This window comes from Salvelinus alpinus, chromosome 2 (genome assembly GCF_045679555.1).
Source record: "Salvelinus alpinus chromosome 2, SLU_Salpinus.1, whole genome shotgun sequence".
Lineage (NCBI taxonomy): Eukaryota > Metazoa > Chordata > Actinopteri > Salmoniformes > Salmonidae > Salvelinus > Salvelinus alpinus.
Window position 1 is genome coordinate 49,352,610 of NC_092087.1, and position 26,894 is coordinate 49,379,503.

General features: G+C 40.2%; 1 protein-coding gene and 1 long non-coding RNA gene across 2 annotated transcripts; both read left to right on the plus strand.

Annotated features, from left to right (window-relative positions):
* The first annotated feature begins 276 nt into the window (after positions 1-276).
* Positions 277-901, plus strand: LOC139564049 (uncharacterized). The gene is made up of 3 exons (XR_011672694.1): positions 277-375; positions 478-544; positions 803-901. It is a non-coding gene; the product is annotated as an uncharacterized lncRNA (long non-coding RNA).
* Positions 902-21,221: 20,320 nt separating this feature from the next.
* Positions 21,222-26,109, plus strand: LOC139564045 (uncharacterized). Its single transcript, XM_071383250.1, has 14 exons — positions 21,222-21,721; positions 21,861-21,917; positions 22,427-22,489; positions 22,659-22,682; positions 22,924-22,971; positions 23,169-23,222; positions 23,414-23,470; positions 23,599-23,685; positions 23,847-23,865; positions 23,975-24,006; positions 24,109-24,155; positions 24,806-24,872; positions 25,259-25,299; positions 25,530-26,109. The coding sequence occupies exons 1-14, from the start codon at positions 21,313-21,315 to the stop codon at positions 25,620-25,622; spliced, it is 1,098 nt and encodes a 365-aa protein (XP_071239351.1). The 5' UTR covers positions 21,222-21,312; the 3' UTR covers positions 25,623-26,109.
* The last annotated feature ends 785 nt before the right edge of the window (positions 26,110-26,894 follow it).

The following is a 26,894-nucleotide window of genomic DNA, read 5'->3' on the forward strand; positions in this document are numbered from 1 at the left end:
TCAGCACAATAACACTTAATCACTCAATGCCAACCATACTAATTTACATTTTTTAGTCAGAGCATCTTGAAAGCGTGAGAACAGAGCTGTACGTCCCCATGGTGGTTTGAGTTCGGATGGAGAAGTGTGAAGTGACATCAAACCCTGTTATTTTCACTTCTTCTGACCCCCCCCCTCAGAGCATCTTGAAAGCGTGAGAACAGAGCTGTAATTCTCCAGGGTGGTTTGAGTCAGGAGGAGAAGTGTGAAGTGACATTAAACCCTGTTATTTTCACTTCTCCTGACCCCCCCCCCCCAGAAAAAACAACCTCTTACTTGTGTCTTTGTCTCTCTCTGTGAGGTGCAGGTCCTGTGAAGCAATCTGCAAATGAAGATGTAAGTACAGCAAAATTAATTACCTTGGATATAGATACATACTGGTTTTCTGACAGACAGTCTGAGGGAAAATAAGGACCTTTGTCTCAATCTTTCCTCCAGGCTGATTCAGAGAATGCAGGGGTCTACAGCCTGATCACTTCTGTACCATCCACATCTGTACCACCAGGTTTGTCTATTTAACTCTATACAATAGATTCATATCATGTAGAGCTTTTTATAGGACTCAAAGTTGTTTAGGCGTGTATGTTGGTCTGACGTAGTCATATCAGTAATCATGTATGTATATAAGTTATACATAAGATAATGTGTTAGAGCATGAGAATAGAGCTGTACTTCTACAGGATGGTTTGAGTCAGGAGGAGAAGTGTGAAGGGACATTAAGTACAGCAAATTGGCACACACTCACTCACTCACTACTGTACAGGTCCTTTTGAAGAAAATGGAAAGTCATCTGAAAACGACAATGTAAGTTCAGAATCACCCACTGTGTTTGATGATTGTGAACGGCTCTCAGTTTCAGATTGATGTTACTTCCTTTTAGAATACATTACATTTACAGTACTGTAGAATTAAAGGACTGAAGTTAAACTGTATGTTTCTTTTCTCTAGTCTGATACGTACCACGTATACAGCTCAATCCCCGGCAGACCAGCAACCTCAGCCCAGCCGGATGGGTTGTACAGTCTTCTGCAGACACACTGAAACTACACCACTGGCTCTCTGTATGTCTCACAGAAATACTCTTTCTTTCAGGATATCCTTTATTTATCACACATCATGTTACTGTAAATAAGTATCTAATACATCTACTGCAGTGCCGTTTCTATTTATAAGCGACATACAGTAAGCAGCCACTAGAGGCCCCTCCAGAAAAAAACGTAGGATAGTAGAATACACAACGTGCAGTTTCGAAATGTGGTTCTGCATCAGCAGTTTTTTTCTTGTTATGTCAGTCACTGACAGTCACTCAATTATCCCATGTCAGCTAAGATTTTATAGATTGCTAGGCCCAGTTAGTCTCGCCAGCTATCTAAGTCTTGTAGTAATGGCCAAATTACTGCCCAGGGGCCCTGACCTCCAGGGGGCCCCCAATGATTTTGTTAGTCACTCTCACTCAGATATCAAATGAACATGGCATAAGTCATGGCAAAATGTTTAGAATTCCAGTAAATTAGCTTTAAAACTGAATTTTAATTATTTCAACGACAATGGCACCACGTGTTGAATTTCAGGAAATTTGCTTAACTGCAAAGTTCTCTCTGCCCCATGGCAAAATGAGTAGAATTGCAGGACATTAACTTTAAAGCTCCAAATGTTTCTCTCCGCCGCCATGAGCGGGGCCACTAAAATGTTTTGTCGGCGAGGTGGGCAAATCTCGCTTAGGGCCCCCAAAATGCTTGGAACAGCCGTAATTCACTGTATCACAAATAGACACCTGGCTTGTGTTTCATGCCTATCCATAATATCTGTTAATGTGTTAGTATTTTTATTTGGGGATTTTGGAGGGGTCCGGGGCATATTCCCCTTTAAACATTTTTTAAGTAAATTCCCAAGTAAATATATAGTGTATTTATATCTATTCTGTCATCTGTGTGGTGTCTCCTTCCATAACGGTTTGATACAGTTCACTAAATAAAATATATTTGTGATCAAAATCAATAGATACAGACAATTTAAAATAAATATGTAACATATTCACACATAATGCAAAAAAACAGGTAAATTAGGAAATTAAGATAAATTAAGTCATTAAGATCCAAAGTGGTATTGCAAATACATTTTTCTTGGTGAAATTCATCTTGCGTTGAAATATGCTTATAATATAATCCAGATGCACCCAAAAAATCTGGGGGAAAAGTATAATTTTATTTTAACCATTTTTGCAGCAAAAGTTAGCAAACCCCAAAAGCCTGATCTTACAGCAAAAGTATTGATCTTGATATTGCCCACATACTTTTTTACAAGCTACAAAATATAACATTTCGGTTTTACATTTTTTTGACATTGTTGGCAACATCAGATAATCAAAACTGAAAAATGTAATTTCCTAAATGCTATTCAAATCTCCCAATTTCTCCATGTTTACTTGTTAACTTGTTATTTTCTAAGTTCCCAGTTGAATTTCAACTTACTCAGCACCTCAGTCGCTCCTTCAATGTGCAGTGTTGTAGACACATTCTAGCTGTAACGGAATAGCAGGGATTCGACCAAAACGCAGCGTTGTAACTTGACATGATATTTATTAAACAAAACCGAAAACACGAAGAACACTTGAAATAGAGACAAAAACAACAAACGACGTAGACTGACCTGAACGTAAGAACTTACATGTAACGAAGAACGCACAAACAGGAAAAACAGACTACACAAAAACCGAACAAACAAACAAACCGAAACAGTCCCGTGTGGCGCAACATACACAGACACAGGAGACAACCACCCACCACAAACAATGTGAAAACACCTACCTTAATATGATTCTCAATCAGAGGAGATGAAAACCACCTGCCTCTAATTGAGAACCATATCAGGTACCCATAAACCAACATAGAAACACAAAACATAGACTGCCCACCCAAACTCACGTCCTGACCAACTAACACATACAAAAACTAACAGAAAACAGGTCAGGAACGTGACACTAGCCTTGAAGTCCAATGACTGCGGAGTGGTTTAGATGTAAATGGTGTGAGAACACAACTTCATTACATGTTTGTCCAGTTAATATGAGCTTACATTCTGTTTCGATGCACACTTGAGCCCAGCGGTCAGGAGGGTCGATTATGCTATGGGGGATGGCTTTGTTTGTTGAAAAGGGGTGGCTCTCCCCTCACCTCCCATATACACTGTACACACTGTACATATATCTTTCTATTGTGTTATTGACTGTACGTTGGTTTATGTGTAACTCTGTGTTGTTGTTTTTGTCGCACTGCTTTGCTTTATCTTGGCCAGGTCGCAGTTGTAAATGAGAACTTGTTCTCAACTGGCCTACCTGGTTAAATAAATGTGAAATAAAATAAAATAAAAAATAAATCCCTCTTTTATAAGACCTTTAAGGTACAGCAAATACAAATCCTATGTTTTTTTTCTCCATTTGAAATGCTCTCTTCTGTAAAACAAAAAAGTAAGCAGAATAAATTGACTTCGACCATTCCCTCATCTTTGTTAGTATTTTACATGATTTGATCTTGAATATTCAAGATAATGCAAAAACTATGTACTGTTGTCTATGTCACCTTTTTCTGGCCATTGGTGAAGATCAAGGTGCTATTTTCCTTAAATGTTTCTTTCAGTCCATATACAGCGCATTCAGAAAGTATTCAGACACCTTGACTTTTTCCACATTTTGTTACGTTAAAGCCTTACTCTAAAATTGATTAAATAGTTCCCCCCATTAATATACCTCTACCGACCCCCCCTCCCGGATCCGGGATCCTCCTCATCAGAAACGCTGACTAGCATAGCCTAGCCTAGCGCCACAGGGAATATCATATAATATAATTTCATGAAATCACAAGTCCAATACAGCAAATGAAAGATAAACATCTTGTGAATCTAGCCAACATGTCCGATTTTTAAAATGTTTTACAGCGAAAACACAACATATATTTATGTTAGCTCACCACAATAGCGCAACACACAACGCCATTTTTTCACCGTAAAGATAGCTTTCACAAAACCAACAAATAGAGATAAAATTAATCACTAACCTTTGAACAACTTCATCAGATGACAGTCTTATGACATCATGTTATACAATACATTTATGTTTTGTTCGAAAATGTGCATATTTATAGCTACAAATCTGGGTTTTACAATGCAGCCATGGTCACAAATAGCACCAAAATGTCTGGAGAAATTTTAGACAGCCACGTGATCTAACAAAAAAACTCATCATAAACTTTTCTGAAAAATACAAGTTGCATATATAATTAAAGATACACTGGTTCTTAATGCAACCGCTGTGTTAGATTTTAAAAAATAACTTTAGTACAAAGCACAGCATGCAATAATCTGAGACAGCGCTCAGCCATTCTCTGCCATGTTGGAGTCCAAAGAGTCCACAAAAATACGAAATAACATCATAAATATTCCCTTACCTTTGATGATCTTTCATCAGAATGCAGTGCAAGGAGTCCTAGTTCCACAATAAATCGTTGTTTTGTTTTAGAATGTCCATTTCTTCTGTCGAATTAGCAACTTTGGCTAGCATAGTGGAGCTCACGTGTCCATGAAGATTTTACGCATGAACGAAAAATTCAAAAAGTCATAATAATAGTCGAATAAACTGGTCAAACTCAGTTGATAATCCATCTTTAGGGTGTTTTTCAGAAATCAATCCAATAACGTCCCAGACGGAGCATTTCTTCGTGTCTACCTAACGCATTGCAGAAAACTATGTGACAAACCCTAGTGCGTAGCCAGATACTACCAATATGGCTGACCTCTCACTCCAACATGTCCCATCCGGTCCCAGAAAAAGCTAGAGACTTCATTCCACGTTCTACTGCCTGTTGACATCTAGTGGAAGGCGTATGAAGTGCATACAGATCCATAAATAAAATACAATTGAATAGGCAATGCCTTTCACAGAGACCCATTTCAGAATTTTCACTTCCTGTTTGGAAGTTTGCCTGCCAAATGAGTTCTGTTTTACTCACAGATATAATTCAAACAGTTTTAGAAACTTCAGAGTGTTTTCTATCCAATAGTGATAATAATATGCATATCATATGATCTAGGACAGAGTACGAGGCCGTTTAAATTGGGCACGATTTTATCCAGAAGTGAAAAGAGCGCCCCCTATTAAGAAGAAGTTTTAATATACACACAATGCCCCATAATGACAAAGGAAAAACAGATTTTTAGACAGGTTTTTAGACTTAAACACTGAAAATTATATTTAAATAAGTATTCAGACCCATTACTCAGTACTTTGCTGAAGTACCTTTGGCAGCAATTACAGCCTCAAGTCTACTTGAGTATGATGCTACAAGCTTGGTACACCTGTATTTGGGGAGTTTCTCCCATTCTTCTCTGCAGACCCTCTCAAGCTCTGTCAGGTTGGATGTGGAGCGTTGCTGCACAGCTATTTTCAGGTCTCTCCAGAGATGTTTGATCAGGTTCAATTCCGGGTTCTGGCAGGGCCACTCAAGGACATTCAGAGACTTGTCCCAAAGCCACTCCTGCGTTGTCTTCGCTGTGTGCTTAGGGTCGTTATCCTATTGGAAGGTAAACCTTCGCCCCCAGTCTAAGGTCCTGAGTGCTCTGTAGCAGGTTTCCAACAAGGATCTCTCTGTACGTTGCTCTGTTCATCATTCCCTCGATCCTGACATGTCTCCCAGTCCCTGCTGCTGAAAACATCCCCACAGCATGACGTTGCCACCACCATGCCTCACCATAAGGATTGTGCAAGGTTTCCTCCAGACGTAATGCTTGGCATTCAGGCCAAAAACTTCAATCTTGGTTTCATCCGACGAGAGAATATTGTTTCTCATGGTCTGGGAGTCCTTAAGGTGCCATTTGGCAAACTCTAAGCGGGCTGTCATGTGCCTTTTACTGAGGTGTGGCTTCCGTCTGGCCACTCTACCATAAAAGCCTGATTGGTGGAGTGTTGCAGAGATGGTTGTCCTTCTGGATGTTTCTCCCATCTCCACAGAGGAACTCTGGTGCTCTGTCAGAGTGACCATCGGGTTCTTGGTCACCTCCCGGACTAAGGTCCTTCTCCCCTGATTTTCACAGAGACAGATAATGCTTAGTCCTGGACTAAAAATATTATTCAAAGGACAATTTACATATTATCTGTATTGTGGTTGGTTCTACTGTGAGGCAGGCAAAGTGGCCTACATTCTTCTGCAGCAGTCACAGACAGTCTACAGATCACATACCAACCAGTACATGTATGCTGTCACATATCCACACCTGCAAACAGGTTCACGAGTGCACACATACACACGCACCCGCACACACACACCACATTCGGGTGGAAAGTTAGACGAGACATGCCGCATCCTGTCCTACTGAAACTTCAGTCTATCATATTTCAGAGACTAGTTGTGTTGAGGAGATTGACAGAAGTACTGTTGAACCAAACCTCAGATACATCTAACTGAAATTTTTCAACTACTTTACCAGACAATTTTAGCAAGATATAAAAAAACTCAACTAAATTCACCCCCCAAAAACACCATGAGCAGAATTATTATTATTATTTTTCTTCAGAAATGTATTCATGCTTCTGACCATTACAACAAGCATCTCACGAGTGATGAAACCCCACTTGTCATGCTATATTTCCATGGAAATGTTCAGTGTCGTTGTTTACTGCTTATGTATCTGCACCTCTATTATCTTATTAAGCTAATAACTACAGTAGATAGGAGAAATATTGCCTCTAATGCACACTGTGGAGAGTCATATGGAGCCACAGCAAGACTGTTTCTTGTTTCTTACTTTTGGATGTTGGCAATATATACTGCAGTTGTACATGAAACCTGCTTTTTATTGTGCAGTGTAGTTAAAAAGAAAGCCTGAATAAAATATAGTTATTTCCTCTGACAGATAAGCAAATGGTTTTGGCTCATGTTAGGAGCAGGAGACATTTACCTCTAATCACATCAGTTGATGGACTTTCTTTGTGGTTTTCCTGTGAGCAGGCTCCTTGTCTTCCTCTCTATTAAAAGCCTTCTCTCAGTCACAGACACCGTACTTATTATGTAGTTTGTGATAGTCTGTTTCTCTGAAACATGGCGTTATTCACCCCTGATCTGGCTCGTTATCTGTTTTTGATCATCCTCCTTTGCTGTGAGTTAGTCCTCTGATCCAACTCTTGCACTAGTATATATACACTGTATACAGCTATATCGTTGGTATTGAGTGTCTAATTTGATCATATTTCATGTGAATATTGTACATTGAGTATACAAAACATTAAGAACACATGGTCTTTCACCAATTTCATTGGATTTATGTGAAAAGTATTGTGGAAAAAGATCAAATACATTTTTCAAATCCAATCAGTTTTCCACATTGATTTCAACGTAATCACATTGAGTTTTTTGGTTGAAATGATGTGGAAACTAAGTTGATTCAACCAGTTTTTGCCCAGTGGGTAGTTACTAACATTATGTTACTGGTGCACTTTGACTGATGCCAATCGATACAAATGTTAAACGTTTGTTCTCAAGAATAATATCCCCACCATGTTCTTAATGTCCTTTTCTTAATCTCGAGTTCAGTTTCGATACCACATATTGACTGTCTCGGTCTCGGATCCATTCTCACTCGGTCTTGACTTGGTCTTGGACATTGATGACTGAATTTCTTCCTTAAACCAGCCGAGTGTTTGGAGGTGGCAAAATGTTTTCTTTTGCAGTGACATTTGCTGTTTTGGACCTGTAAACAGATCGTTTGCATTCAATAATGGTTTCATTTACTTTTTGCCTAAATATGCTGGATTGCCTTCGAATTCAGAAACATTGCCTACTCAAATTATTACAAAAATAATGGAAACTACAGTAGGCCTACTTGCAGTGGCAGTCTACACACTTCAATGCAAAAGATCAACTGTCTGTTCAATTGACAAACTCTACTGTAGACCTGTGTTATCAACCACGCTCCCTTTCGGATGCATAGAGCAAAAACAAATGACGTAATATCCTGTAATTGATCGAATAGGCCCAATGAAATGAGATGTGCATGGTCATTTGTCGTATGGTTACTTCGTGAATATGAACTCTTCATGGCCAGAAAAGGTGAGGAATTGATTATGCAATGGTTATGATATATTTATATTTTATGTTTATAAATTAATATTCTGCCCTACCAAGCAAAAAGGCAGTAACTACTCACAGTGTGGAACTGAGAAAAATGTCTTCCAAGTTGAATTGTCCAGCCAAATGAATTCTGGGGAGATCATTTGAGATGTGGTGATCTGTTGCCTTACTATTAGTTAATATTTTATTCATGTTGACCCTGACCTCTGACATGACCTTTGACCCTTAAACAGCAGTTACTGCCTTCTTCCTTGGCATGATATGTTCCAAATGGCAGGGTAATACCAAAGCAAAGAGCAGTGTCTGCCATTTTCATTTGTTAGTTTACTATTCTTCTCATGTATGTTATTAATAAAAGAGCAGTGTAATTACTGACAGTGAAGCGGAGTTCAAACTGTATTATTCGTGTGACTTCCACTAAGATACCAGTTGTATTTACATGGAGATGTAGGTTCTGCGTCAGTCACATTACATACTGTGTTTTACAACTAGCCCATGTCTTGTTATAAGAATACATGTGAAAAGCAGCACTGCAATTGTTTGAATTACATTAAATGATTACCTATCTTGTAATATATAATGATGCATTGGAACATGGTAGAAGTATGACATAGGGTAATACTAATTATAAAAAATTACCATGAGGTTGCAAAGTAAATTATTTGTATAAACTACCTGTAAAAGTTTTAGAACACCTACTCATTTATGGGTTTTTCTTTCTTTTTACTATTTTCTACATTGTAGAATAATAGTGAAGACATCAAAACTATGAAATAACACATATGGAATCATGTAGTAACCAAAAAAGTGTTAAACAAATCAAAATATATTTTATATTTGAGTTTCTTCAAATAGCCACCCTTTGCCTTGATGACAGCTTTGCACACTCTTGGCATTCTTTCAACCAGCTTCACCTGGAATGCTTTTCTAACAGTATTGAAGGAGTTCCCACATATGCTGAGCACTTGTTGCCTGCTTTTCCTTCACTCAAAATATATTTTATATTTGAGATTCTTCAAATAGCCACCCTTTGCCTTGATGACAGCTTTGCACACTCTTGGCATTCTTTCAACCAGCTTCACCTGGAATGCTTTTCTAACAGTCTTGAAGGAGTTCCCACATATGCTGAGCACTTGTTGGCTGCTTTTCCTTCACTCTGTGGTTCGACTCATCATTGGTTAGAGCGTTGAGCCAGTAATCGAAAGGTTGCTAGATCAAATCCCCGAGCTGAGAAGGTAAAAATCTGTCGTTCTGCCCCTGAACAAGGCAGTTAACCCACTGTTCCTAGGCTGTCATTGTAAATAAGAAATTGTTATTAACTGACTTGCCTAGTTAAATAAAGGTAAAATAAAAAATTTAAATAAATGTCAAAGTGGAATTATGTCAGCAAAAATAAAGTGTCAATGAGTATTCAACACCTTTGTTATGGAAATCCAAAATAAGTTCAGAAGTAAAATATTGCTAAACAAGTCGCATAATACTTTGCATGGACTCACTCTGTGTGCAATAATAGTGTTTAACATTATTTTTTAATGACTACCTGATCTCTGTACCCCACACATGCAATTATCTGTAAAGTCGGTCAGTCGCGTTGTGAATTTCAAACACAGATTCAACCAACAATACCAGGGAGGTTGTCTAATGCCTCACAAAGGACACTTATTGGTAAAATTACACAATTACACTTTGGATGGTGTATCAATATAAACAGTCACAACAAAGCTACTGGCATCATTCCTAACTTAGCTGCCGGAGAGGAAGAAACTCGCTCAGAGATTTTACCATGAGGCCAATGGTGACTTTAAAACAGTTACAGAGTTTAATGACGCGCAGCCGCACCTTCTCCACGCTGCTATTCGTCGTCCTCCTCGCTTCCTGTGGAAGAACTGGGAGGTCATCTCGCAGTAACTGGATGGCTTCCTGATGTCCCCGATTTGACCTACAGGGGTGGGGCTCTCTCAATGAGTGAGGAAGGGAGGCGACGGCGGGCTGGGGCTCCCTGAACAATGAGGGACAGAGGCGGGGCCTGGTGTGAGGGGCGGGGGATGACTGACTAACAAACCCGTACTCTGCCTCTGATGCATGTGGTGGAGCCAGGCCAGCACAAAGGGTGGGCTTAGCGGAAAGGAGGAGGATGATGAGGAGCCAGTGAAATTGTTTACACGTGGAAGACATTTTCTTGCTTTAGAATTGATTCAAGTGGTACTGAATTTGTTTGTTCTTGTTATTGTAGTCCTTAATGCAGATGCTTGAGGTCTTTCTCTTGTGGCAGGATTGGGAAGGTAAACAGCTGTTATGTTGATGATCCACATGGCTAGTGACTTTACCCTTTTTTCGCTCTCCTTTTCTCTCCACCCAAAATCTCTCTTCCTTTTCTCTCTTTAACACTAAAATCTCTCCTTTCTCCCTTTTCATACATCCAATATGTTCTCTTCCGTGTTTGTCTTCCTCTGCCCCTCTTCTCAATCACTCCAGTTTTTGCCCATTTCACCAAATCACTCTACTTTCTGGGAGGAATGATGTGACTAGCTACAGTGCACTGCTGTGGACAAAATCTAATATATCACTGGATCAAGCAAGTGATGGGTTCTTGACTTAATTCTATTGGATGAGCTAAACGTGACGTTGGGCCTGATTGGATCAGGACTGAGTCGGAATATTCTCAGCTTGAAGCCCCGCACTCGTGGCCTGGCCTGTTGGATCCGCTCCTGCTGCGACTATAAACTAATCTATAAACTGAATGAACATACTTGAAGAGCTGTGAAACTGCTCAGTCTTTCAGTGCTTCCGTACTGTTTCTATTAGTGAAATGAAATGTCAACTTTTTATTTTTTTAAACAAATAAACAAGCGGTTTTAAAAATGCAGGATTGAGTCAACACACCCAGTTTCTATTTCAAACTCATGTTTTTGATGTGTAGAAAATGTTGCCTATATTGACAAGCTAGTCGAGCTCTAACAATGTCCTCAAAGATGGAAGGCAGGCGAAAACCTTTCTAGCCAATGAGGGCAGATAAGTGTGACCGTGTCATAGATAGGTCGCATCTGTGACAGCTTCAATGGCGTTGTCTATGCTCTCCATTTTAAAGTATTACATTTCCTTCAATGGCAGATTTCTCCTGACTCGTAGGAATTCCCACCCAGTTGACTATGTTAAAATAATGTAAGCCCTCCATTTCAATGTCAATGCTACAATGGGTTAACCATAAGTATCACAACAGGCACAACTCCAATATAAATTGTTTTTTCAGTTGCAGAAATGCCACATGCGTCCACAACCTAACAATTACAAAACTTGGATTCGATCAAATAACCCCCACGTGGCAAATATTTGTTGACCAAATACAACTCATTGACCTCCATATGAATTGCTCACGTCGTGGACAGATTCTGGGCAGAGTAAAAACTTGCTTTGCTTCTTCCCGTGTATCCTTTTTCAAATCCAGGTTTAGAGGTCCACAGCATTAATGATTTATTTTTCTCCTTAGGGGTGGTTGAGTAAAAGCTGGTTAAACTTCCAGGGAATAAAGAACCAGGAGCACCAGTGAACAGCAATGTTCTGGTTTGGGTACCTTTGAATATCAAACTGAAGTCCCAATTAGTTCTTGCACCCCCTTGTGGACAAACTGAAGTGGTACAACATGTTGCATTGCACCATTGTGGGCAATGACCCATAACAGACTAATTTTGAATACTTTCTAATAGATTAATAGTTATGGGAAATGTTTGTTTTGAGATGGTTAGTTTTAACTGTATAGAAAGACTGCTACCACAAACCAGCACCATCAAAAATTCCAGAGTGGAGAGAACAGCGAAAGACCAGTATCAGGGCCATCCCTCAGGAGACTGGTACCAAGATGTCATGTCCAGTGTGTTCCAGGCTCAGACTGATCTCAACTATCTGCACACTCACTGTACCAGATTTCCCCAACAAATCGTGCCATGGTCATCAACCTATGATGGATGAACAACAAAGTCCTGACCGTGTAGAAAACACCTTAATCATCAATATTTTCCAGGAACCACTGTACTAGTGATACAATTAATCTGGCAGAAGAGGGTACTGATTAAGCAGGTGCAAGAAACAAGAACTTAACAGCTTTTTTTTTATATATATATAAACTTGCATCAGTGAATCATTAAACATCTTTACAAACCCCTAGCTACCACCAACACTTATCTACAGGAAAAGTGGAGATTACATTTTACAGCAGCTAGGTCTACATTTAAATGCCACAAACAAGAAGTACAAAAAACTGCTTTATTTAAAAACATATAAAGTGGATAAAAGGAGTGCAGTCACTCTGCTGCTGCCCCCCTTGCCTCGTTTCCCTGTGGTTTTAGCTTCAGGAGCAGCAGTGTCCCCTTCATCACCCTCTGCAGGCTTCTGGGAAACCACTTCACCCTTGGTAGTCACCCTTGGTAGTCTTCTGTGCTTGGGGTTGATCCTCAGCTGTCCCCTCTTCCCCATTGTCCTCTTCGACTTGGGCTGCTTAGCAGGGGCCACCTTGGAAGCAGATGCTTTTGCGTACTTCCTGAGTTTTGAATCCTGAAAGATGAAAATGACAGGTTTTCAATGCTGCTGGTTTGTGGTAGCATTTACCATTTGAGATTCAATTTAACATGGTAAAGCCCAAATAGGGAACAGTACCCATGACAAAAGTATATATATATAAAAAAGTCCCTATACACCAAAACCACTTGAACAATGCCAATAGTCAGAACATAACTGAAACCACACTTGCCTCTGAAGGTTTCTCGTTCTGCTTTTTGGCTGTAGCCTTTTTCTTCTCAGCTTCTAGAGACAAGAGTTAGTGATATGTGTGTATGCATGCAATCATGGACACCATGAGGAGAAGTGAGATACCCATACAAGTCATTGAATGAGCAATGTTAAATGTCCTCCATTACAATGGGTGTAGCTCAATAACAATGATCCCATACAATTTGGCAGATTATAGGGTGATGTCTAAATCCTAGGAGTGATGAGCACAATCAATTCAGTGGATTCAGCTCACCGGCTTCTTTGTCCTTAGTCTTCTTGGCTCCAACCTTGGCAGCCTTTGGAGCCTTCTCCACATTGGGATCAGTGTTCTCAGTGGCCTTTGGCTTGGGCTCCTTGACCCTACCACTGACTGCAAGCTGGTAAGGGAGAGTGATCACACATTGAGCTACATTATATTAAACACCAAGCCCATGTTCAACATGTTTGTCATAATGTTGACTTATCTAATAAACACCACTTTATATTCAAAACTGGTACCATGAAGTTTGGCTCATTTGGCAGGTAAGCTATTATCACATTCAGAAAATAAAGTCCATTCAACTTGGATCACATTTTTCTTGATTTAATTACTTGGGTTAACAAAGCCTAGTTGCCACAAGGAGCCTATTAAAGTAACTGTCCAGTGGAGATCTCAGTTTATATTCATCCTGTATAGTGATGTTACGTTTGATGCCTGAGCTCAGAGGCATGCGTTGAAATCACAGTGTGCCGATGCCCGTATCACTTTATCAGAAGCACGTGATCAATGACGTCCAAAGCTTCGTTTCGTCGAACAACCACCTGATTGGTAGAAGACATAAAGGCTACACTGCACACACTCTATGGGGTGTGGGACATAATCTATAATAATTTGGCTGTTCTAAATTCTTTAGACCAGCAGGTGCCACTAGTGTGCACTTGATCAAAGCCTTGAGAATTTAACCTATTTTAGACAATTAGCTGGAAAATCTCAATGCTCCAGGAAGCTTTGTTTCCCATCACTAATCCTATTTGTAGCAAAGCATAATCACAAAGCATAATAACAAAAAACAAACACCTAGACTTGTTACACAAAACATACAGTTTCGATAATGCTTGCCATTTCCTCATTAAACATTATATCGTGTTGGCTCACTGGCTGAGCTGGCCAATCAGCAGTATACTTGATTTAATATTTTTTTTATACAGGTATATGCCCACACCATTCTGTTGTTGGGGTACGTCCAGGGCCTGATTAACAAAGGGGCTTCCCGGGGCTGACGCGGTTTACCTGAACAGGCGCTGACATTTAGGTACCAGTTAGAGCATTCAAGGTAAACTGATCAGTCCGAGTAGTGTGAACTCACTTCTTCTTTTCTCCTCCGTTCCTTCCTTCCTTCCATCCTTTCCTTTCCTTTACTGAGCTTATCAGTTTACCTTCACAGCTCTGGCATATTATTAAACATGACTCACCAAACATAAATGAAATGAAATATGAAAACCCTTCTACATTTTAGAGATGGTCAAACTCTCAACCACAAATGCAGGGTTTTTGTAGTTGAACTTTGTGCAGCAGTCAAAAACGTAAAACAGAAGTCGAAGATAAATATTTTTCTCAGACAGACAAGTTAGGTTGTTGGTTATAAAAATCGAATTGTCGGCAGTAATGATACAAAATAAAATCTGTTAAAGACAGATAGCTTGAGAACCTAAAAATAATTACAGATAAATGATTCTGAATGTTCAGCCTCCTTGTCCTCTGCAACATGACATTAGCCCACAGTTGCTATATGAGACATCTGTGGTTTTCCTGTGAACAAGCCCCACATCTACATTTCTATTGAAACATGTATTCTTTGTCCCAGTCACTGCCAACATCTTCTGTGAAGTCAGACTAACAGTATGTATGTATCTCTCTAAATAATTACGTTGTTCATCCCTGAAGTTATTTTTCCGCTCCATCTGTTTGTGCTACAGGATATTCCATTCTTCTTTCCCCTCTTTTAGTCTTTTACTTTAGGAACTCTTAATATTTCAACATGTTATGGTTATAATAAGTGTGTCTTATTCCACTGATCATCCTATTGATTTATATTTCTCTGTCATTATTTTACATTTTGTTCAGATAAGAATGACCACTGCTTGATAACATGGCTGTGAATGCATTACAGACTGTTCCGCTTCGCCAACTTGTGTAAAGTGTTCCCATCTCATGTTTTCTTATTTTTCATAATGGCAAAAAGAGCATAATAATGACCCATTTTGTTATGTCCAGATACCTTCCAGTACATCAAAGCCAAAGGTCAGTATCATTATTATGAATTTAAAGCTGCAATGTGTAACTTTTTGGGCTACAAGACAAAACAACGGGTTACCAAAATATTCAAATAATAATTGACATATTTTCAATAAAAACGTTATTTCGATGAATTCATCCATAAGATTTCATCCTTCCACGAGATGCTGTATACACTGGGTATACAAAACATTAACATGACATAGACTGACCAGGCAAATCCAGGTGAAAGCTATGATCCCTTATTGATGTCACTTGTTAAAGCCACTTAAATCAGTAAATAGATGAAGGCGAGGAGACATGTTGAAGACATGGATTGTGTATGTGTGCCATTCAGAGGGGGAAAGGGCAAGACAACATATTTAAGTGCCTTTGAATGGGGTATGGTAGAAGGTGCCAGAACTGTAACAGTGCTGGGTTTTTCACGCTCAACAGTTTCCTGTGTGTATCAAGAATGATCCACCACCTTAAGGCCAACTTGACACAACTGTGGAAAGGATTGGAGTCAACATGGGTCAGCATCCCCATGGAATGAGACAGACAGCAAGATTAATACAAATCTCTGCTGTTGAAAACCAAATGCTAGTCTAAAATAAATGGAATATAATATCTAAATGCTTTTTACAGTGGAGATCAAGTTTATAAATTGCCTGGCTGGGCTGATGAGATAGTGGATTGAGCAGTCAAATGGAATAGTGCATAGACTATTTTTTGTGTTTGCAAACGTTGCTCGCATCGCCCTTGTGCGGCAACGTTTACAAACACAAAAAATTGTCTATTCACTATTCCATTTGACTGCTCAATCCACTATGGTGACAGAACAGAACGCCAACAATAAAAGCCTCTATTTACATGTTGCTTATGAGTGAATTTCACACTACTTTTGAATTATAATTGGAGTTTAAGGCTCGTATGAATGTCCTGCTTAATATAATGTTTGTGTCATCATTGCAAATCAACTACATTATACTTAAATTACTTCAACTTCATCCAGTAAAATGTCTCTTTGGCTATCTTTTGCTACAGCCTATTGCTATGTCAGTGAGCGTTAGCATTCTAGCTAACAACTTGCTGCATCCAAAATAGTTATTTTACAAAGATCACAACCATATATAATCTTAGTGACTGTTCAAGCAAGAATCAACACATCATTGTCAGCGTAGGAGAGCCCCCAAAAAGTTATTTTGTTTAGAAGTAAAAAAAAAAACTAAATCTAGGCTTTCTTACTGCAGTCAAGAGTCACGTGCATCTGTACGTGACGTCAGTGTGTCGTTCACTGGAAAGTATGGAACACCATTTGGGTCTTTGCATTTCAAACAAGATACACGTGAAATAACACTGTTTGATGTGTCAAATAACACTATTTGAAGCGTAAAATCAGCTTGTTGACCAATCAGGACCTGGATATGACTGTACGTCACATAATCATTTAACACGTTCGTTACTTTTTTACGTAGTTTTTACAGATTGATTACACTATCACATGTATTTCATATGTCACAGCGATTCACCGATATGTATGATGCTAGTAAAGTTTTTTGTCTGGCGCACCTGCAGCACAAGCGCAGACACACTTCCTCAAGCTCTGGGACAGTTCTGGTCAGAAAAATCCACTTCTTCCGTTGTTTGGCTGTGCCCATATAGCAACGTCCCAAAATGAGCATTTGTCCTGGTGGAAGGATGAAAATAAAACACAATAATAGGTCTTTAATGAAAGACATTTAATCTTTTGTTTAAATGTTGGCAACCGTTTTACAAAATCAAAATGCCCATCGAACCCGAGGATTATTGTGTGATAACTCCCTCCTAAGGGCTGTTCCTGGCACGTTCTCGTTGTTTATTGCTTAAATAGACAACAGTGTCTTAATTGTTTTTCTCTTTCAAACTCATATAATATTAAGTGGTACGTTATCTGTATGAGTATGAGTAGTTAAACATTGAATGAATTTATAATTCAATTAAAAAAGACACTCCATCATCCCTCTGATCTCACAGATCTTCCTCGGCCCAGTCTGACAGTGATTCCTGCAGTCATCAATGAGAGAGACTCAGTTCAGCTGAACTGTCAGACTCCTCCATCTGTCTCTGAATGTTTCTTCAAAATGGAAGGGCAAGTGGAATTCACCCTACCATCACCCTGTCAACAGACACTCACAGGAACACTACTGGTGAAGTGGACAGGTCAGAGTTCACCAGCTGAGGTCAAAATACAATGTCAGTACAGTGCTACAGGTTCACAGTTTAGATCCATATACAGTGAGCCGTCAACAGTCACAATTCAGGGTAAGAAGATTGTTTGAATGTTTGTAAACAATGTACTGTTGTGCCATCATTACCATGTTCCTCTTGTGATATGTTATCATACTGTGTGTTGTCATTAGCTATTACATGAAGCAATCAAGGAATATATTATATCTCCTTAATTTCCCATACTGTCGCTGCATGAGTTAATGGACTCAAGATCCTTAAGTCTGAAATAACAAGGAGGGACTAGGCTATCAGTACGTTTCTCAAAACCACTAAATGCTAAATGCTACATTCCCCTATTCTCACAGACGTTCCTCAGCTGACAGTGAGTTCTACAGTCATCAGAGAGACAGAATCAGTTCAGCTGAGTTGTGAGACTCCTCCCTCTCTCCCTGTGTCTCACTGTTACTTCTACATAGAGGGGGGGAAAAATCTTCCTGACTCATCGTGTACGCAGACAATAACAGGAACTGAGCTGCTCAAGAGGTCTGGTCCAACATTTCCAGCTCTGGTCAAAGTGACGTGCTACTATGCTGTAGGGAAGTCTCAGACATCTCCTCTAAGTAACCCTGTCTCAGTCACTGTTCAGGGTAAGTAGGTGGTTTATAAAATTATACACTTCACTGTTATACCGTATTAATTATGCTCGTTCTGAAAATGAGATCTTCTGTCGTATTTCCTAAACGTCTTCATTTCACATGATAGGATTTACTGTACTTTGTACAAACATAAATGCTGACATAGTTGAACATAATGGATTTTCCAAACTGTTAGTATGTATGGATTACCTGTAATGTTTTTTAAATGCAACTTTCAAAGTGACACTATTCTCATGATCTCACAGACCCACCTCCTCCCAGGCTGACAGTCAGCTCTACAGTCATCAGAGAGAGAGACTCAGTTCAGCTGAGCTGTGACTCTCCTCCATCTGTCTCTGTGTCTCACTGTTACCTCTACACAGAGGGGAGAGATCCTAAACACTCACCCTGTACGAGGTCACTCACGGGGACTGAGCTGCTCTCGTGGGCAGGTCAAAGTTCATCTGCTGAGATCAAACTGAGATGTTATTACACAGTAGAAACTCACTTTCCATCGATGCACAGTGGTTCAGTCTGTTACTATTCTTGGTAAGAAATTATATATTCAGATTGTCTTGAATGATTCTGTTTAAATCACAATCTCATCCAAAGTCATTTTAAAATAGTTGTTGTGAAGACAATAAATCCATATAATATTTGAAATGTATATGTCAAAAGTAGAGTTCTAAGATCCCATGGCAAACAACCACAGAGACAGGCCAAAGTACAATCAAAGGTTCTTTATAAACTCAGCTTGACACAGTAATACACTGTATCACTACGGCCCTATATATAAATAGGCTGGGATTTAGGGCTGTAGGCTAACTAGAAGCAACGGGCCAAACTAACACAGCGGTTGATTCCCGATCGGTGGCCAATGTTCATTCAGGTCCTTCCGAGCAGGGTTTGTTCATTCGTTTCTACCCGAGCAGGATTAGTTCGGCTCTACCGGATCAGGGTTTGGCTCTTCCTCCCGAGCAGGGAGAGGGAGATCTGTGGAATCACTGCACACCATACCAGCAAGCAAAATAGTCCATGCGATTCAATTTCGGCTCGGTCCTCCCCTCCTGCTCCGTGGCTCGACGACTCACTGCGAGCTCACAGAACAGGGCTCCGGGCAGCCGAGCGGAAATGGAGGAAAACTCGCCTCCCTGCGGACCTGGCATCCTTTCACTCCCTCCTCTCTACATTCTCCTCTTCTGTCTCTGCTGCTAAAGCCACTTTCTACCACTCTAAATTCCAAGCATCTGCCTCTAACCCTAGGAAGCTCTTTGCCACCTTCTCCTCCCTCCTGAATCCTCCTCCCCCTCCTCCCCCCTCCTCCCTCTCTGCGGATGACTTCGTCAACCATTTTGAAAAGAAGGTCGACGACATCCGATCCTCGTTTGCTAAGTCAAACGACACCGCTGGTTCTGCTCACACTGCCCTACCCTGTGCTTTGACCTCTTTCTCCCCTCTCTCTCCAGATGAAATCTCGCGTCTTGTGACGGCCGGCCGCCCAACAACCTGCCCGCTTGACCCTATCCCCTCCTCTCTTCTCCAGACCATTTCCGGAGACCTTCTCCCTTACCTCACCTCGCTCATCAACTCATCCTTGACCGCTGGCTACGTCCCTTCCGTCTTCAAGAGAGCGAGAGTTGCACCCCTTCTGAAAAAACCTACACTCGATCCCTCCGATGTCAACAACTACAGACCAGTATCCCTTCTTTCTTTTCTCTCCAAAACTCTTGAACGTGCCGTCCTTGGCCAGCTCTCCTGCTATCTCTCTCAGAATGACCTTCTTGATCCAAATCAGTCAGGTTTCAAGACTAGTCATTCAACTGAGACTGCTCTTCTCTGTGTCACGGAGGCGCTCCGCACTGCTAAAGCTAACTCTCTCTCCTCTGCTCTCATCCTTCTAGACCTATCGGCTGCCTTTGATACTGTGAACCATCAGATCCTCCTCTCCACCCTCTCCGAGCTGGGCATCTCCGGCGCGGCCCACGCTTGGATTGCGTCCTACCTGACAGGTCGCTCCTACCAGGTGGCGTGGCGAGAATCTGTCTCCGCACCACGTGCTCTCACCACTGGTGTCCCCCAGGGCTCTGTTCTAGGCCCTCTCCTATTCTCGCTATACACCAAGTCACTTGGCTCTGTCATATCCTCACATGGTCTCTCCTATCATTGCTATGCAGACGACACACAATTAATCTTCTCCTTTCCCCCCTCTGATAACCAGGTGGCGAATCGCATCTCTGCATGTCTGGCAGACATATCAGTGTGGATGACGGATCACCACCTCAAGCTGAACCTCGGCAAGACGGAGCTGCTCTTCCTCCCGGGGAAGGACTGCCCGTTCCATGATCTCGCCATCACGGTTGACAACTCCATTGTGTCCTCCTCCCAGAGTGCTAAGAACCTTGGCGTGATCCTGGACAACACCCTGTCGTTCTCAACTCACATCAAGGCGGTGACCCGTTCCTGTAGGTTCATGCTCTACAACATTCGCAGAGTACGCCCCTGCCTCACACAGGAAGCGGCGCAGGTCCTAATCCAGGCACTTGTCATCTCCCGTCTGGATTACTGCAACTCGCTGTTGGCTGGGCTCCCTGCCTGTGCTATTAAACCCCTACAACTCATCCAGAACGCCGCAGCCCGTCTGGTGTTCAACCTTCCCAAGTTCTCTCACGTCACCCCGCTCCTCCGCTCTCTCCACTGGCTTCCAGTTGAAGCTCGCATCCGCTACAAGACCATGGTGCTTGCCTATGGAGCTGTGAGGGGAACGGCACCTCCGTACCTTCAGGCTCTGATCAGGCCCTACACCCAAACAAGGGCACTGCGTTCATCCACCTCTGGCCTGCTCGCCTCCCTACCTCTGAGGAAGTACAGTTCCCGCTCAGCCCAGTCAAAACTGTTCGCTGCTCTGGCACCCCAATGGTGGAACAAACTCCCTCACGACGCCAGGTCAGCGGAGTCAATCACCACCTTCCGGAGACACCTGAAACCCCACCTCTTTAAGGAATACCTAGGATAGGATAAAGTAATCCTTCTAACCCCCCCTCCCCCTTAAAAGAGTTAGATGCACTATTGTAAAGTGGTTGTTCCACTGGATATCATAAGGTGAATGCACCAATTTGTAAGTCGCTCTGGATAAGAGCGTCTGCTAAATGACTTAAATGTAAATTTGATTTCACATGTGAGAATGTAAGGAATTAAGTGAAAGGCAATCGCTGTAAACACACAGCACACATGATTAAACATCATAAATAGGAATGATATCAAATAAGACATCCTAATACGTACTATAAAGAGAATGGCAGGCTCTAGTTTAGTAAGAGTCAGTGTCACTTGTGACATATACATTACATTCAAAGAGAGTGATGTAAAAAGGAGTCTCTGTCCTTTCCTAACAGATCCAAAACCAGACATAACAGTCAATTTTGATGAGGACTTCAACACCATCTGTTTTATTCCTGGATCCGTCAGTTCTGACACCACCTGTAACCTGTATGTTGGAGAGGAGAGTCAGCCATCCTTCACAGCAAAGATCTGGAAAGAAAAAAGCAAAGGTTCCAAACAGTGGTTCTGTAGATTCACTGTAACTGAGAGTAAACTGGTCAGTCGTCTTCAGTCAGTGAGGCGTAAAGAGGTGAGCTGTGACTACAGAGTGAGCTCAGGACCAAACTCTCTCTCTCCACGCAGTGATGGGTACAGCTTTACACGTGAGTCATTATCTAAAGAATTCTCAGGGCTGCAGGTCTTCATGATCTGACTCACATTGATTTTAGCATCTTATTTGTATTACAATATTAATTCTGACCAACAAACTAAATACCACATTTCAATCCCAAATGATTTCAGATCTGGTGGGAGTTCACATCAGTGATCCAACAACTATACAGACACCTTCTATGGCAGGTAGGCTACACATGTGTGCTTTTATAGTGGCACTGCTGTTATTTTAAAGCAACAAAAGTTTCAGCAATAAGAATAATTGTCTTAATGTGTAAATTAAGCTGTTCTATAGATATGACACCGGCCTCAACACCAATGTCTGGGTTCATCAGCACAAGTAATAGAATGTCTGTGTTCATCTAGTCGAGTGTTTAGATCGTATCTATGCGCTTTTTGGCTTCTGCTTTTAGATACATGGTGACTTTATTCTAGGAAGCTGATAACAACAATCAACGCCTTATCTGTCCTGAAAGACTTTATCACCTTATGAATTGGTCTTATCATCTCTATAATGAGGAGAAATATAATCTACCAGGGCTAGAAGCCACCTGTCCGTAGTGATTTTTATAGTCCTACTTTGCCCACTTTGAATAGATAAATCATAAAGGTATTTCAAAAGGCCAACAACACCATGATAATCAATAATACGATCATTAATAAAATGCTAATTTCATTAATATGTGTTTTCTCAGTGGGTTTGACTCCAGGTCCTAGATCTACTTTGCCTCCCAGCACGACAGTGAGTCCTACAGAAGGTGTGTTGGGCCTCTAAATTACCATCTTTGCAAGTTCCAATTATACAGTCAAGCGTTAAGATTACGGGCCTGTAAAATTAAGTGACCCAAATGTGAATGTAAAACCTTATTCTTGTGTAGTCATATTGCTTCCCACTTGTTTCAACTGTTACTTGTACCTTTACCCCAGACACCACAGTGACACCAACTACCAGTAAGTAGATCCACCAATTTAAACTTAGTTTGCAAATACATTCATTCACTAAAGCTCTGACCGGTTAACTAATAGATTCATAGCTGCTTGTAATTTCAGTCCAGATTTTTAACCATTTTTAGTCCATCTGATTTGTAGGTAATGTGTATTGTACTTCTCTCTTTCTGCTTATTGAAATACCTTAGATATTATATTAATTTACATTTGTTCTTGTGTAATATGAGTAATCTCTTCTCACCAGGTTTGACCTCCCCTTTGACCCCTAGCACAGCAGTGAATCCTTCATCAGGTCTCTTAGTCATCTTTATCTAGTTAGCAAATATAAGTAAAACAAATAGAGTAGCTTATCTTCTCCATGTTTTTGTATGTTTTTTTCCCATCACAAATTTGCCTAATTACAAAAAGAGGTTGATATTTGATTGATTAAAATCAACCCATTTAGATGTATTTTTGTATAATCAGATCCAATGATTTGCTTTGCATCAGGGTCGACTGTTTGCTGGACTTTGACCACTGACACCCCAGCGAGTCCAACTGAAAGTAAGTATAGCCAATAGGTTTCATTTAGTTTGCGAAATATTTTTGTCTATTAAAGCATAAACCAGTTTTGCAAATATAGCCAAATGTAAATTCAGTCAAAGGTTTAAGATTAATAAAAACAATTTGTCTCGTCTTAGAAATATTTACATAACTCTGTTATTAAACTGTCCTTCTCTCTTGCATGTGCCCAGGAGGTCAAAGCTCCACAGAAAGTGATGTGGAATCAAACAGTCAAGAAAGCATTCTGGGTAAGTATCCTTTTCTCGCTGTCTTTTCTCACACATATGAAAACAGAGCTGTGCACATTTTCTTAGACGAACAATAATGTGGTCCAAGAGCTAATGACCTCTCCCGTTGTCGTCATGTCACCAAATAGTGGGGCGATTATGGCAGGCAGCAGTGGCTTCTGGAGTGGGCGTGCTCCTGGTAGGATTGACAGCTGTCTGTCTCTGCAGGAGAACCAGTGAGTACATTTGATTATGCATAACAAATCATTTGCAAATTTACCGTGCTGACATTAATGTAAGTGACTTTGGCATGGGTTAATTTATCAACTCATTTTGATCATATTGTATAGGTTAGAGTATATTCAATATAATTAATTTAGCCTCATTTGTTTTTCAGAGAAAAACTATTCTCAGAGGTAAGAATTCCGCTTGTGAATATGATGCAGATTGTATCAACCTTTAGTTCTGTATTGTCCATGATGAGATGTTCTTACCACAACCTTCTTATACTTTTATGTTGTACAGACCTACAGCCAGACAGGATGATCACAGACAATGTATGTTCCTAACAAAATACATCAACATAGACACACATACGACTTACAGAACTATATACAGGCATGTACAAACACTGTAATTCCATTTTCATTGTGTTTCAGTTGTAGATGATTTGGTGTCTATGGGAGCGGTGAGCAGCGGAGTCATGGTGAATATTCTACATTACAGTGGTATCTGTACACATATACCCCTCTGACAGAGGAGGCTGGTGGGATGAGTTATAGGAGGACAGGCTCATTGTAATGATTGTAATGGATTTAATAGGACAGAGTCAAACAAATCAAACACATCAAAACTACATGTTTGACTCCATTCCATTAATTCCATTTCAACGATTACAATGAGACCGTCCTCCTATAACTCCTCTCACCAGCATCCTCTGCCCTCTGACTGTCTGATCTGAGGATCAATACCTTAATGTTACATTAGTAGTGCTTCAACATATGAATGTTCAAAGTATCAAACCAACAGCTATATTTATTTACAGATTTATATGGTCATTTTTTTAAATTACCAAATAAGATGTTTTTCACCAAGAACGGTTTCTGAATACATTAAATCATGTTAAACCTTGTAAATGTGTTCGTAAGTAGTATGTAAAATCAAATAACCTACATCTTGCATTGGACATGTGTAGACCTCAGAATGACACAAAACCCACAAACACTTCCTGTGATACAAAGGAGGGTGCAGTTCATGTCACGAGTTAGAAAGTAGAATAGACAGTCAGTTTGTTACGACTGGAGGATAAAAAGTCTATCTCTTCTCTCTCTTCTTCTCTCTCTCTCTCTACTACAGGTGGATTCAGGAGATGCTGGAATCGATTCTCAGATCCCTTCTGTACTGCCCACGTTCATGCCCTCAGGTTTGTCCCTCAGAACTCGGGACCATCTGCAAGTGCACAGCTACTGTACATGCTTGAACTTTGTGCCTAACCTTATCAACCATATCAAAATGCATATATGACACTTAAAACAGAAATGAATGTGTCCGAGCATCAGCAGCGTGAGAATAGAGCTGTAGATCTGCAGGGTGGTTTGAGTCAGGAGGAGAAGTGTGAAATGACATCAAGCCTTGTTACTTGCACTTCTTCTGTTTGGCTGTTACTAACGCAATAGGGCAAACTCGACTAAGTAACACACATGCAATGTAGACATGTAAAATACACATGACCCCCCTCAAACACACACTCATACATACATACATACACAACCTCTTACTCATGGAATTGTCTCTCTCTGTGATGTGCAGGTCCCGTTGATGTGGATACACAGGCATTTGCATATGAACATGTAAGTACAGCACAAATGTCCTATTCGTTGTAATATATTATATTGTTATATTATTATATATGGCATTGTTTTCACAGACAGACTGACTAGAGGATAAAAGTATCTCTCTTTCTCTCACTGTGTTTCATGACTTTCAGTTTAAGATTGGTGTTACATCCTCATGAAATACACCTTACATTTACTGTACTGTAGATTCAAAGCCCTAAAGTAAATCTGTTTCTTTCCTCTAGTCTGATACGTACCACGTATACAGCTCAATCCCCGACAGACCAGCAACCTCAGCCCAGCCAGATGGGTTGTACAGTCTTCTGCAGACACACTGAAACTACACCTCTGTCTCACACATCTCATACAAATACATTCTTTCTCACACGACATCCTTTGTTTATCACACATCCAGATACTGTAAATAAGTTGCTTAACAGGTGATATTTCTACTGTATTACACATGGACAACTGACTTCTGTTACATGTCTATCCATAATATCTGTTACTGTGTTAATATAATATTTTTTTTGGAGGGGTCTGGGTCATACTCCCCTTTGAGCATTTTTCTTATTTCTTCCCCCTAGTAAATGCTAAATCTACTGTAATTATGTATATTATATTGACTGTGTGATACCTCCTTCCATAACGGTTGGATACAATTAATATCCTATTGGGCGAAACATAATCCAAAACAAACTGCAAATGCATCCATCAGGTTTGTGGAGTCACAAGCTTGATGTATTTATTGGGTGCAAGGAATATAGGACCAAAATACAAAATGTGTGACTACTTTAATACACTATAAATGAATTTGTCCAAATACTTGTGACTTCTTCAAATGTGGGGACTATATAGATAAAGTGCTTTTATATCTAAATGGTAAAACATACAATGCCTTCAGAAAGTCTTCACACCCCTTGACGTTTTCCACATTTTGTTGTGTTACAGCCTGAATTTAAAATGTATGAAATTGAGATTTTTTTGTCACTGGCCTACACACAAAACCCCATATCGGGCTAGAAGGTAATCCAGTGGTTAGAGCATTGGACTAGTAACCGAAAGGTTGCAAGATCAAATTCCCAAGCTGATACGGTAAAAATCTGTTGTTCTGCACCTGAACAAGGCAGTTAACCCACTGTTCCTAGGCTGTCATTGAAAATAAGAATTTGTTCTTAACTGACTTGCCTAGTTAAATAAAGGTAAAAATAAAAATAAATAATGTCAAAGTGGAATTATGTTAAAAAAAAGACTGTCAATGAGTATTCAACACCTTTGTTATGGAAATCCAAAATAAGTTCAGAAGTAAAATGTTGCTTAACAAGTCGCATAATACGTTGCATGGACTCAATAATAGTGTTTACTATGAATTTTTAATGACTACCTGATCTCTGTACCCAAAACATACAATTATCTGTAAAGATGGTCAATCACGTAGTGAATTTCAAACACAGTGTCACGATCGTCGTAATGAGGCAGAGCGGACCAAGGCGCAGCGTGATAGAAAGACATCTTCTTTATTATGAAGACGAAACAAACGAACAAAAACAACAAACAGACGACCGTGAAGCTATTCAAACAAATAGTGCTGACACTAAACACTACACATA

Bases quoted from the DNA above. Each gene is read 5' to 3' on its own strand.
- LOC139564045 (XM_071383250.1), top strand. From the start codon at position 21,313: ATGGCAGGCTCTAGTTTAGTAAGAGTCAGTGTCACTTGTGACATATAC. The intron at 21,722-21,860 runs GTGAGTCATTAT...AAATGATTTCAG, and splicing joins TGATGGGTACAGCTTTACAC to ATCTGGTGGGAGTTCACATC. The intron at 21,918-22,426 runs GTAGGCTACACA...GTGTTTTCTCAG, and splicing joins ACAGACACCTTCTATGGCAG to TGGGTTTGACTCCAGGTCCT.